The 13,616-nt window shown below is 49.2% G+C and overlaps 1 protein-coding gene and 1 pseudogene across 2 annotated transcripts in view; both read right to left on the bottom strand.

The window, feature by feature from the left end:
• The window catches only part of SLC6A20 (solute carrier family 6 member 20), a 43,423-nt gene extending 33,366 nt beyond the window's left edge, over positions 1-10,057 (bottom strand). For both annotated transcript variants that reach the window (XM_060308533.2, XM_030845294.3), the window contains exon 1: positions 9,874-10,057. In XM_060308533.2, the coding sequence (XP_060164516.1) occupies positions 9,874-9,994 (121 nt within the window). In that variant the 5' untranslated portion in view covers positions 9,995-10,057. The remainder of the gene's footprint in view (positions 1-9,873) is intronic.
• Positions 1,804-2,310, bottom strand: LOC132598072 (protein ripply3 pseudogene; annotated as a pseudogene).
• Positions 10,058-13,616: the final 3,559 nt, after the last annotated feature.

Genomic DNA, 13,616 nt, shown 5'->3' with positions numbered 1-13,616 from the left:
TTGATGACACCCAAAGTAACTGTCTCTCATGTCACAAACAGCAAAATGGCCCAGAGGAGGAGAGTCAGAGAAGCTCTCAACACTCATGGGCTTTCCAGGAACCATATCAATGATGGCAGCATCCCCAGATTAAGAAGGGGGCCATCTTCCAGCTTGTCCCCCAAACGATCAATCTTCTTCAGCCCAGCAAACTTGCAAGCAATGTGAGCTCTGTGACAATTCGGTACAGGTGCACATGCAGCACTGATTTGGCCTTGATGGTTCAAGATAATCCCCTTGAGCTGTGAAGCCAGCTGCTTCCATCGGTGGGTCATTCTTGCTGTCATCAGCCACATTGCCACAACAAACACCTTTGACAGACACGTTCTTGACACACTGAGGCCCACACTGTCCCCAGGAAGGGCTTTACTCAAAGCTTCCTTTGTGCATTTCAGCTGACTTGACTTCCTGCAGCTCAAGGCATTTGAGTCCAGTCCTCAGTGGCGCAGGTTCCTGTGTTGGGTCCCCATCTGGGGAGGTCCAATAGCCACCTTTGGGTTATTTTTAGCACAAATCATGCAATTCTGAGTGACTTGCTGGATTGTCTTTTGTAGGTTAGGCCCCATTATATGCTTTTTTTTTTTTATGGCTGTGCTGAGTGGCTTGCAGGATCTTAGTTCCTCGACCAGGGACTGAACTAGTGCCCTTGGCAGTGAAAGCACCAAGTCCTAACCACTGGACCGCCTGGGAACTCCCCTGACTTTTGAATCCATTGTAAGGTGGCATCTCTCCCTAACGGACGCTATTATGAATGTGCCGCAGCACGGTGTCCAAGATGCCTCAGGGATCAAAACAATTCCTTGTGCACTACATTCCCAGCCAGCCGAGGTGTGGTCCAAGTGAAACCCCACTCTTGGGCCCTCACCTTGTCCTTTTCTGAATACACTGGCTGGTATTTTGACAAGTCTATCAATGGAAGAAGTGATTCTCTTGCCTCAGAGGAGATTGTCCCAGCGTCCCTTTTTTTTTTAATCTCTCAAAATATTTATTTCAAGTAGAAACGGGGAAGACAACAACATGTAAAATAGTTAAGTAAAAAGCCTTGACAAATACACTTATTTGGTCATCAAAATATAAAAAGCTGAAAATAATATTACATTAGGTACTTTGATTGAAAACAGTTACTCTAGTCAAGTAGGAAGCCCCAAGCGGTCCCCGACTAAGAGTTAAAGCTCGTCTCCCTATTCGTACACACAGCCCTTAGACAAGCGTCATATGTGTTTTTATCCAGAATGGTCCCCCCCCAGATCCTTATCTTTTTATTTGTGTTACTTATACGGAAATTATTCAGTGTGTTTGTGCGCTTTTTATAAATAAGTTTTTATTTTTCTGAATGTCACTAAGCAACCACATCAGCCTTGGACAATATCTGAATCATTTTTACAAAAGTGGAAAAAGCCAAATAAAGGGTCTCCGGTTAAGTGAGAGGCGAGGGTGGGTTATTAATCGATATGGAATAATTTGTTGTTTGATCAGCACAGTGACATTGCTGAACGTACTTTGAAAGTTGGCCCCGCCTGATAGCAATCCATGTGGATGCAAATCTCTTGGTCCTAGAATCCTTTCTCAAAGGTATAAATGAGGCACAAAGAATCACTAGGAGAAGGATTAGTAAAAGCTGAGTCCTTGCCACGAGTGGGGCGCTGGCCAGAGAAAGTGAAGTCCTTGTACACCCAGTTGAAATGCAAAGTGTCCTGGCGCGTCTGTCCCCAAGGGTTGTCCCATAGGGCACATGTGAGTTGGTCTGGTGCAGGAGAGACAGACTTATTTGGATGAGGGGTACCCAGCATCCTCCGGAGAGTCAGGGGGGTAGAGCAAACCCTTACCACTGAGGCCACTGCAGCCTCCAGGTTGCCATCCTGGGTTTGTCAGCCGGTCTCTGCCCTTTCCTCCTGGGCCATCGTGCGCCTCCTGACACTGAAGGCGGAAGGGCTGGGCTCCTTCCTCCTTCTCATCTGAATTGGACTCATTGTGATAGAAGTGAATGGTGGCTTGCACGGGGAAACTGGCCAGCACCTTCTCCCCGGAACTCTGCAGATACTCTTGATGCTTAGAAATGGGTAAATGGGGATCCAAAGGTTTGTTGGTCATACCCAGCCTCAAGCTGGCTTCCAGTTCTGGTGGGGTCAGCAACCTGGGGGGTCAGGATCCAAAGCCTCCATGGTGTTTGGCTCTCGGTCGTGGCAGTGGTGGTCCTGGGGGACCGTCCCCAGGGCAGTGACAGATGCGCCCCTGTGCCTCCCGGGCTCCGGCCGCTGCCTCGGGTCTCATGGTGCCCTCGGAGCCTGCGCCCCTCCAGCGGTGCCCACGACCGGCCGTGCCTTTAACCACTCGGGCAAGGGTGCTCACCTCCCAGCATCCCTTTTTAATGGGATTCGTGTTGGTCATGTGTTTCTGGCCCTCCCTGGGGTGCCGTTAGCACACACTTCTGGTCTTACCTTTTCATTGACCTGGGGAGGGTGGGGAGCATGGGGGAAGAGCTGCTCCCTTCCTGGGGTTTTCATGAGCACCGTCTGTAGGCTTAAAGCCTGCTCTGGTGGGACTCTGATGTCAAGCTGTTCTGGTGAAAAACTTCAGGGTGAGGTCGATCAGAAAGTTAATCAGCTCATTCCCCACTGTCAATTTCACCCGGGGTTCCTGTAGGGAATTAGGCACCTCAAGTCCAAGGGAGACCCTGGCCTCTTCATTCACCAGTGTTCCTTTCTATAGTATGAGAGGCTCTCATCTCTGTTTTTCTTCTTATGTTTTAGCCTAGGGCAACCTGTTTTCCAATGTTCCTCCTCCTTAACAGCAGGTGCACTGTTCCCACCCCAACGGTGACTTACCTCTCTCCCAACTACTCACCTTCAGGGAATTCAATGCCACTGCCACAAAAGTGGCGTTTCATTTTGCATCTTCTTTCTTCTGTTGTTGTTCCCTGTTGAACACTTTTATTTTTTTCTTAATTTTATTTTATTTTATTTATTTTTGGCTGAGTTGGGTCTTTGTTGCTGTATGCAGGCTTTCTCTAGTTGCAGCAAGCAGGGGCTACTCTTCATTGCAGTGCACGGGCTTCTCATTGCGGTGGCTTCTCTTGTTGCGAAGCACGGGCTCTAGGCATGCAGGCTTCAGTAGTCGTGGCTCCCAAGCTCAGTAGTTGTGGCTAGCGGGCTGCAGAGCGCAGGCTCAGTAGTTGTGGCGCATGGGCTTAGGTGCTCTGCGGCACGTGGGATCTTCCCGGACCAGGGCTCGAACCATGTCCCCTGCGTTGGCAGGTGGAGTCTTAACCACTGCGCCACCAGGGAAGCCCTGTTGAACACTTTAAAAAGCAACAACTACCAATTGAGAAGGGTTCATTTCAAATGAATCCTCTGATTTTTTCAACTTTCTCCTGATATAAGGCACTTTGCCCTCCGGAAAAAAGGTCAAATTTACAATTCTAATATTTTCAGGGGCCACACGATCTGCATTAGTATAACGTCTGTAGGCCTGATAAATCTTCTCCAAGAATTCAGAGGGGTCTTCATTTGTTTTTTTGCTGAATTTTGTTCAACCCCTTTTTGCTTTGGCTCCCCTTTTCAAAGCCCTGCCAAGATGCACTGATAAGTAATGCTCTAATAAGTGCAGTCCTCCCTCATTGGGTTCCAATTTGGTTCAGCTGTTGGTACTGCCAAGTGGGTTCAGGTGTAGGAGCGCTCCCTATAAAGGAGGGTTGCAATTTTTTCAAATAAACAAGGCTGAGAAACCCAGCTGGCTGGCTGTTGGCATTTAGGCCCCCTATGAGATAACGGGGTAAGGGAAACTCCTGCCCCGGGAGCAGCACCTCACCCCAACTGGGTGCCCTGTCGGGTCTTAGATGGCAATACCATACCAGGCCCCTGTGCCCCAGGAACTAACACAGGATTTTCTAGTTGATCCCTAGAAGGAGGGGCAGTCCCGAGCTCAGCTGGAGGAGTTAAGGTCTGAAGCAACCTATCCTCACTCTCATTCCTTTCTTTCTCTTATTTTCCCTGATGTAACAGCACAAATACTTGCACGTAAAGAATGTCATCATTCTTCCCCACTTCTTCACAGAAAAGCCACCATAAAACCATAAATAGCAATTAATCATCTCTAACAATTAAAAGGATGCCTTTTTGCCTTGGCATCAGCCAACCGGGAGGAATTCTGGGCTGGGGTTTTTGGTGATTTTAGGAACCAAGTGAAACCTTTCTCTTCTCCCTGGGAATGTCCTACAGACAGGTCTTCCCCCCCGCTTTTCTATTCCTTTCCTCCATCTGACAGCACTAAGAGTTTTAAATATCACAAAATTGATTTGGCTGTAAATAGAGAAAGAGTACCAAACAAAATGAAACAAAAAACCCAAAGAACAAACAGAAAATCTAAATAAACCCTCAAGTTTGGTCTTGGGGTTTTACATATACCAGCGACACAGGAGACCACAAACGACGTAATTAACACAGCAAGGGTAGCAGTATACGGTGCACGGGGTCCCAAGATAACTCTGCCTAAACCCCTTGTGGAGTTTCTAACAAGTACTGTGGCCACACAATGTTACCATAAAATATCATCATCTTCTACTCATGGGTCATGGCTGTAATCAGATCACTTATCCAAAACACACCTCAGAGGACGTTTTTTTTTTTTTTTTTTTGCGGTACGCGGGCCTCTCACTGCTGCGGCCTATCCCGTTGCGGAGCACAGGCTCCGGACGCGCAGGCTCAGCGGCCATGGCTCACGGGCCCAGCCGCTCCGCGGCATGTGGGATCTTCCCGGACCGGGGCACAAACCCGCGTCCCCTGCATCGGCAGGCGGACTCTCAACCACTGCACCACCAGGGAAGCCCCAGAGGACTTTCTTTAGGGATAGTTGAAACATTCTCCATTTTTAAAGACAGAAATTCAAAACAAACAAAACACAAATGGCACATACCAACGCTAGCATCCAAAGAAGCAAACGAACCGGGTAAAAGCCCAACAACTCTTTCCTCTCTCCAACAGGGTACCCCACTCAAATACAAAACAAACTGGCTTATTTTGGAGAAAAAGCCCCAAATGGAGAGGAAATAAAGTTTCCGGCTGTACGCACCGGAGTGACTTACCCTACCGTATGGAACCCGTCGGCTCCCAAATATCAATTCCTTGTTCCAATTGCCTAGCACTGGGGCAGCCAGTGCCACTTTGGGGAATTTTGAAGGGCAGATTCTCTGGACAAGTGGTCCCCAGCAGCTGCTAGGGCCTTACCGGAAAATTCCCCAACCCCAAATTTGTTACCGAGTCCAAGCTTGTACTGCACGACAGGCCAATAAATCTAGAGATGAGCTGCTGGGGGAAGGAATAGTGACTTTACTCAGAAAGCCAGAAAACTGAGAAGATGGTGGATTCATCTCCCAGAGAACCATCTTGCCCAATGAATGCCTTAGCATTCAGGGTCTTTTATACTAAAGGGGAGGGAGTAAAGCCAAGCATTTCCTGGTTCCGGTCAGCCTGGGGTGGGGGGGTGCGGGGATGCAGCCATTCACAGGTGAGCCTCGTCAGGATGTTTGCTGTGAGCTAAACAAAGGTATTTTAGCTTAATGCTCCTTACCTGGGAGCCAGGGTTCCCAGAGATGGGCCATTATGTATAATTTAAGCTTATAGGCAACATCCCTTTACTGATTAACTTGTGATAGAATATAAAGGTTCTTCCTTATTACAGGCCCAGCCTAACCCCAACCTAACCCTCATCACATCTCTGCCTCAGTCCCGTGTCCACCCTACATGCACCTGGCACATGTCAGGAGCCCAGGAGTGTGGCTGTCACCAGGAATGAATTTGGAAATCCCAGGATGAGCAGCAGATATAGCACTCCCGGGGACATTTTCTGACGGCTGGGACCCAGCCTCTTGAGCTTACTTTACAAATTGTGTTTGATACTTTACAACCTCTGAAACTCAGGTTTCTGTTCCATCCAGGAGCACTGTAGAAACACCAAGGGCCAGAGACTGAGCACAACACACACATGCACACACTACACGAGGGAGCAGCCGTCGTGCTGCCCCCCCGTCCACCTGCGGACTGGCCTGGTGTGGCTCAATCCCAGGCTGGGTGCTGCCCCGAAGGGCTGTGGCTCCAGGCATGCCGGGGCTGGCTCACACCAGCTCTCAGGAGCTGCACATCTCCTCCCAACCCCACATTCCCAGACATTCCACTGGTTAGTCTGAACTTGGCCACAGTGGGAGTATTTACACCATGGTCATCAGCAAATGCTATAAATTAGGTCCTGCTCCTCCCTCCAAAAGCCAGTTGTTCTACATTATTGGCACCCCACCGCCTGCCTCCCAGCAGCTGGTGGTCTGGGGTGGGGGATTCCTCTAAAGTGTGGTCCATGGACCAGCAGCATCCATTGGCATCACTTAGGAGCTTGTCAGAAATGCAGAATCCTGCCCTCCCCCACAGTTCTCCAAATCAGAATCTCTAGGGGTGGGGCCAGCAGTCTGTAGTTTATCAAGAAGCTTCGGTGGGCAAAGTCTGAGATGCAATGACCTAAGCACCAGAGAGGAGCAGAAGGGGCTTTGAGGAAAAGTGTCATTGTCCCACTGCCTAGTCAGGTGTCTTCTGACTGCCCCTCTTTATGGGTTAAATATCATACAGAGAAAATTTAGGGGAAAAAAAATCCACATTTCCATGAGCCACATCAGTGTTCTCATTCTTTCATGTTTCTCCCATGATTTGAGCACATTTATGTAAAAGTCAACAGCAGGTGCACTCATTCTCCACATGTTGGTATACAACACATTTGCATCCCAGTTTCTTCCTGAACGACCACGGCCTTAGACTTTGACTTGGTCTCCAAGGCCTGCTGACTATCAAGCACAGATTTTGTGCAGTTCCTTCAGCTGCCTTTCCTTTGTTCTAGCGTCGGGTGCTGGCACCTGGAATGTAATCTTCAGAATTAACATTCCTGGTGCCGCCTGGCCCACAGAGCAGGAAGGAAGCCTCATGGGAAGGAGCACGGACCCCTAATCCTTTTTATTCTGGGAAGTATTTTGGCGCAGCCTGGCTCTGCGGTTTATAAACAAGCTCTTTGCTGGCTGGCGGGGGGCTGGGTGGTGGAAGCCAGGGCTCTGTGTAGAGGGAAGTTAGACGCCCCTCTGGGGCCTTTCATGATGCGGTTGGTTACCTGTCAGGTACAGAACGGGAGTGTAAACAGAAATCACTTAATGTAGGTGACACTGTTGGGCAGTGAAAGGCTTGGGAAAACCACCAGCACCCCTGCCTCACGAACTCTGCGGCTTTTCATAACAGACATGGCTTCTTCATGCAACAAATATTCATTGGGTGCCTCCTCTGACCGCACCACTTCACAGAGACGGGGCTAGTGGGCGACAGAAACTCTAGAACAAAGTGCAGGCCTTCTGCCCAGGTGCTGGAGGTGCCCCAGGCTAACAGTGGCATCCCAGGTGGAGGAATAGCTTGGGCAAAGTGTGGAGGTAGAGGGTGGTCATTCACTAATGGACAATTGTTCAGAACAGCTGGCAGGGAGGGGGGCTGCGGGAAGATCAGTGACAGGAAATGAGGTGGAAACAGGGGCAGGTGTTAGGTGGTCAAGTCCTTACCAAGCCAGGATAAGCCGTTTGGTCTTTGTTCTGTAGACACTTATGACCGAGAGGACGCCACCCACCTAACCTACATCTGTCCATCCTGCACCCACCCATCCCATCCATCTGTCCATCCATGGACCCATGGAGTCCGTCCCTCCACCCACCCACCAATCCATCCTCTCCCCAGTGTCCATTTGCTGGTCAACCATCATCCATCCATCTACCTTTCCACCTATCAGCTTAAGTATACTCTGTACCAGGCACAAGATTTCTTCTTTCTTTTCCTGGGTCTTGAAGGTCTTGCCGTTTCCCTAGCAATTTATATATACAGTTGACCCTTGAACAACACTGGGTTTGAACTGCATGGGTCCACTTATACGCAGACTTTTTTCAGTAGTAAGTACTACAATACTATATAATCCCCAGTGGGCTGAACCGCAGATATGGAGGAACTGTGGATACGGAGCGCCAACTGTTAGTCATTTGCGGATTTTCAGGGATTTTCAACAGCGTGCAGGATGGACGCCCTTCACCTCCATGTTGTTCGAGCGTCAATTATATTCCACCTCAGAACTACCCCACCTTAACAGTGTCCACCTGCAGACTACTCAGGTAATGCTGTTGTTAGAAATAAGGAATTAAACAGTCACGTGACAGCAAGGCTCACCTGGCCTCGTGTTTGGGAAACGTGTAGCAGGATAACGGTATCGTGGGTAGGTGTGCTGAATGCCGAATGATGTGGAAATCTCATACTGACAGATAATTCTTACAAAAGTCAGTTATGAAGCTGTTGGAGCATATGGGAATACACGTACTTCACATACTTATGATATATATATATATATATATATGCCTTTCAAATTAAAAAAAGGAGTTAGAGGATTAAGAATGCACTATTTTTTTAAAAAACTGTACATTAATCTTCTGTCAAGTTTTTTTTTTTGAGCTGGGAGGGGTGGGTGAGAGTGAGGGAGTAGTGTTTTATGTTGGTCTTCTTGAACAGGTTAAACCTAGTAAATACTTTGGTCTAACATCTTTCATTGTCCTCTATGGTGAAAAAAACCACTCACGCTGAGTACAGAAGACACCACAACACACACACACACACACACACACACACACACACACACACACACACAGCCAAAGATAACTATTGTTTTATTCTCTTTGGTATGTTTTTGTTCATTCTCTTTTCTCTGCATACTTTAAAACATAATTGAGATCATCCATTTTATACAGCTTTGAATCTGACTTCCCTCCCTCCATTTAATGTATAACATGAAAAAATGCTCAAATACATTTTTTGAAAAACCTTCTTAATGGCTTCCAAGAGCACCACCGCGTGCATGTTCCATAATTGATGGAACCAATCCCCTTTAGGTGAGGGCTTAGGAGGTTTCCCACGCCTGGCTCTTATTAAAAGATGGAGGCTATCCTTCTACTGTCTACCTTCTGTCAGAACTATTTTCTTTATGTAGAGTGCTAGAAATAGAATAACTCAGAAAAAAAATTTTTTAATGCTGAGACTTCAATCTCTATTGCCACCTTGCCTTCCAAAAAGGCACTTGACCCTCACTGAGGTTCTCTGGCATGTCACAGAAGGCGTCTCCAGCTCCCTGGAAGGTATGCGAATGCTGTGTGGGTGCGTTGCTGTCTAGTGAGCGCACTGTGACGCTTCAGAGGAAAAATTTGTAAAAAAACAAACGAACAACACTGCAATAGAGTGATTAGCCTTCCTGCCTACTGTGGTCCCAAAACCAAATCAATCTTGTGATAAAAAATTTAAAGAAATAGCTCAAAATCCTTTTATCCTGAGTTTCAAATCATGCTGCCAGGAATGTTTCTGATCTGAAAGTTGTATAATGAGTTTCTGTTGAACAAGACAATTTCCTGCTGTCAGACCCCTGCCATCTCTTCTCCCGAGGGAGGAAAATAGTGTACCCCCCACCCCGTGCCTCCTACTGCTCACAGAGCCGCAGCCTCCAACAAGGGTGACAAGGGCGTGCTGGGGGGCTTGGCCGCCCCGGGGATGGGGTCGGGGCTGCAGAGGGCTCGAGAAGGCGCTCTGGATAAGAGCTTCAGCTGTGGACTGAGATGTCCTAGGTCCGATTCCCGCCTCTGTGACTCTGGGCAAATCACTTCGTTCTCTGAGCCTCAGTTTACTGGCACGCAATATGGGGCTAACCCCAGCGTGCACCCCCCAGGCCACTAGGCACAGAAGGCGACACCGCGGGGTCTTGAGGGGACTGCGCAGCCCGGGCGCCGGCACTCACCTCCGCCGTACATCTGGCACAGGTAGGGGAAGCGCCACACGTTGCCCAGGCCCACGGCGTACGAGATGCAGGCGAACACGAACTGCAGCGGGGTGGCCCACAGCGGCCGCGCTTCGTCCATGGCCCCGGAGCTCGGCGCGCGGTGCGCTCGGTGCGCGGCCGCCAGGAGCGCCGTCCCGCCCGGCTCGGCCTGGGGATGGCCCCGCGCCTCTACAGCGGCGGCTCGCCCGCTTTTTAATTGCTAATCTCATTAACGGCGCTCGCGTCGGAGGGGCGAGGCTGGTAAATGGATGACGGCGAGCCCCACCCCGCCGCCGGGCCGCCGCGGCCGGGAAGGCACCCGAGATTGCGCCGTACAGGATGGCGCCCGGGCCCCTCCAGCTCGACGTGGGGTCTGGTGCGTCGGCTGTGGAGCTCCTGGGAGTGGTCAGGTTCCCTCGAGCACCTACCCAGCATTTACAGAGTGCCTACTGTGTGCCAGGCTTTGTCTGAGACAGGGCTGTGAACACCACAAACATCCCCAGCCCTCCCGGAGCTAACATTCTGGTAAAGGGAACTGCTTAAATGAACTGGATCAAATAGCCCATTTTCAACTAGTTTTGACCTACAGAAAGGATAATTCCATATGGTTTACCCTAGTCCATATTTAAGACAGAGAGAGGCAAGGAAGGCAACTAAGGCAAAGGGGTTAGCAGTTCTGGGGGCGGGGGGGTAGGCTGGGGTGGTCAAGGAGGGCTTCCCAGAGGAGGGGACTTACACTTACCCAGAGACCAGAAGGAAGCAAGGGACTCCCCCCACCTCTCCAGCGGAAGAGAAGTGATCCAGGCAGCCATCTCCTTCCATTCACAGACAGGTTGTGTGTGCCTACTGTGTGCAGGGCCGGGAGTCTGGCTCTGTAGTGCAGGATGGGGCCAGGAATCAGGTTTCGAACAACCACTGTGGGAGATTCTACTCCTGGGGCCAGAGATTCTGGTTCACTAGGCTCGAGCAGGTGGGGGCTAAGAAACCTCATAGTTCTTCCAGCCTCTCAGGTGATTTGGTTTAAGGAGGTCGCTAGAAACGACTAAGTCAGGTGATTTGGGAGTGAAGCAGGATCTGGCTTTGAATCTCAGTTCTGCCACCAACTTGGCTGTGTGACCTTGTACAAGTCATTTAACCTCTCTGAGCCTCTGTTTCCTTATCTATAATGGGAACAAATATTTTCCCCTTCCATGAGTTCATGTGAGAATTAATTGAGAATTTAGCTTACTATCGGGCACATACTAAGTGCTCAACAAAGAAGTCATTACTACAGGCTGAATGAATAACACACTAATGACATACTTTGAACAGTGCACCTGGTACAGAGTAAGAGCTAAGAAAATACTTGATAAATAAGTAAAATTAAAAGGAGATGAAAAGCAGAGGTGCCAGTGGGAATCTTAGTTGATGCCAAAATGAAATCACCACTGTGGCTCAACCCCTGGTTGGACTGTCCCAGGAGTTCCTGCCTGGCTAGCGGCACAGGAGAAAGCGGGGTGTGCTGAGGAAGATAGGGGCTCCTCAGACATACCACCTGTCCTCGACCTTCCTACCTCCAACAAGCAAAGGAGAAAAAGTTCTCAATGCAGCAGGGGAGACGATTTTGATTTTGAGACTTCGAATTCTAGGCAGTGTTTTTGTTTACCCCTCACCTCCTCCCCAGAGGAACCCACTATCCTGGTTTCTATCCCAGAGGTCAGTTTCAGCTGCTCTGACCTCTACAAAACTGAACTCATGCAGTATGTGCTCTTTGCTGCCTGGCTTCCTCGGTGGGATTTACTCACATTCTGGTGTGCAGTGTATGATGTCCTTTATCCCTGCCCCCTAGGGTTCTGAGGTGTGAACATACTCGAGTTCATGGCTGAGGGACGTTTGTGTTGTCTCCAGTTTGGGACTGTGATGAATAAAGCGTTACTGAACATCCTAGTACGTGTCCTTAGGTGCATGAATCCACTCATTGCTGGGAACTCCGGGCCATCAGGTAGGTATGTGTGCACCTTTAGTAGCCATTGCCAAACTGTTTCCAGAGAGGTAGTACCAGGTTACGCTCCCGAGGGTTTCAGTCGCTGTGCGTCCTCACCAACGCTTGTCATTGTTTTCAAAGTTCCACCCGGTGTTGTGGGTGTGTAGTGATAGTTCGCTGTGGCTATTAATCTTAATTTCCCTAATGCTAATAAGGCTGCATACCTTTCCATAGGCGGATTGGGTCATTTGCATATCCTCTTTCATGGAGTGCCTGTTCAAGTCTTTTGCCAGCTTTTAAATGGCTTGTCTGTATAGTCCTTTATATATTCTGAATATGGGTCCTTTGTCAGTTTTATGTATTACAGATTTCTTCTCTCAGTCTGTGAGTTGCCTTTTTATTTTATCAGTGGTGTCTTTTGATGAACAGACGTTCTTAATTTTAATAAAGTCCCAATTTACCAATCTTTCACCTTAGTCTTCTCCTTTAGTTTTTTTTTTTAATGTCATTTTACGAGATCCCTCCCTTACCAACTCCAAGGTCATGATGATATTCCTGATAATTAAAATTTGTGGCAAAATAAGTCTGAGAGACCCACAGAGAGGGCTGCCTTTTAATGCTGTCGAATAGTGAAGAAGGCACGTTGCTGCCTCTAGCCATCCGCCTGGCATGTTCTTGTTCTCATAAATGACTTTTCCCTAGACAGTACCTGGCTATGTGGCCGCATTTCAGACACTGGGCACCTTGGAGAGATGCCCAGCCTGTTACCTGGAAGAGGAGGTGGCTTGGTGTTTGTTGGTTTGACATTAGCAAGGCCCCTCTTCGATTCCCTCCCCCAGGGATCAGGCCAGCACCTCTGTCCAGTCACACTGGCAGACTCCCTGGGAGCCTGTTCATGCTGTGAGGCCCTGGGTAGGGCTGTGGGTAGCACAAGGAGGCATCCCTGTAACAGGACTAAGTAACACCTCAGGCCTCCTGATAACATCCCCACACTTTCCTGAACCCCATCTGACAAGACTCTAACCTGACAAGACCCATTGTGCTGCTGTGGCTGCTAGCAGAGGACAGAACAGGCCTGGGTGGGTGTGCTTGCCCAGGGAGCCAGCAAAGCAGGGGGGTGGACGTTAGTGGTGGTGGGCTGGCAGATGGCTAACAACTGGCTCTCCGCGGCAAGAGCTCTGATATGTAGGTTTACCAATTTCTATGGTGTAAATATTCCCACCACAGCCGATTCCAAGCTACCAACATGGTGTCACTGAACATGGAGTTGGGAGAGAACTGCAGTAGCTCACCGTTAAACAGAACCTCCACCACACATATGCAATGATACAGATAACCTCAAGAACAGAGCTAATAGTGTAGAAAATAATTAGGAAGTGGTGGGCTTTGAGTATTGACTACCTTTGTTTTAAATAATTTGTTAGTTCATATAACTTAATTTTTAATAATGGCTGTGTTTACGGGACTTCCCTGGTGGCACAGTGGTTAAGAATCTGCCTGCCAATGCAGGGGATGCGGGTTCGGGCCCTGGTCTGGGAAGATCCCACATGCCGCGGAGCAACTAAGACCGTGCGCCATAACTACTGAGCCTGTGCTCTAAAGCCCACGAGCCACAACTACTGAGCTCTCGTGCTGCAACTACTGAAGCCCATGCGCCTGGAGCTCACGCTCCGCAACGAGAAGCCACTGCAGTGAGATGCCCGCACACCCCAACGAAGAGTAGGCCCCCGCTTGCCGCAACTAGAGAAAGCCTGTGCAC

This window comes from Globicephala melas, chromosome 11 (genome assembly GCF_963455315.2).
Source record: "Globicephala melas chromosome 11, mGloMel1.2, whole genome shotgun sequence".
Taxonomy (NCBI): Eukaryota; Metazoa; Chordata; class Mammalia; order Artiodactyla; family Delphinidae; genus Globicephala; species Globicephala melas.
Note: the sequence above shows the minus strand (reverse complement) of the source record. Positions and strands in the feature narration are given on the sequence as shown.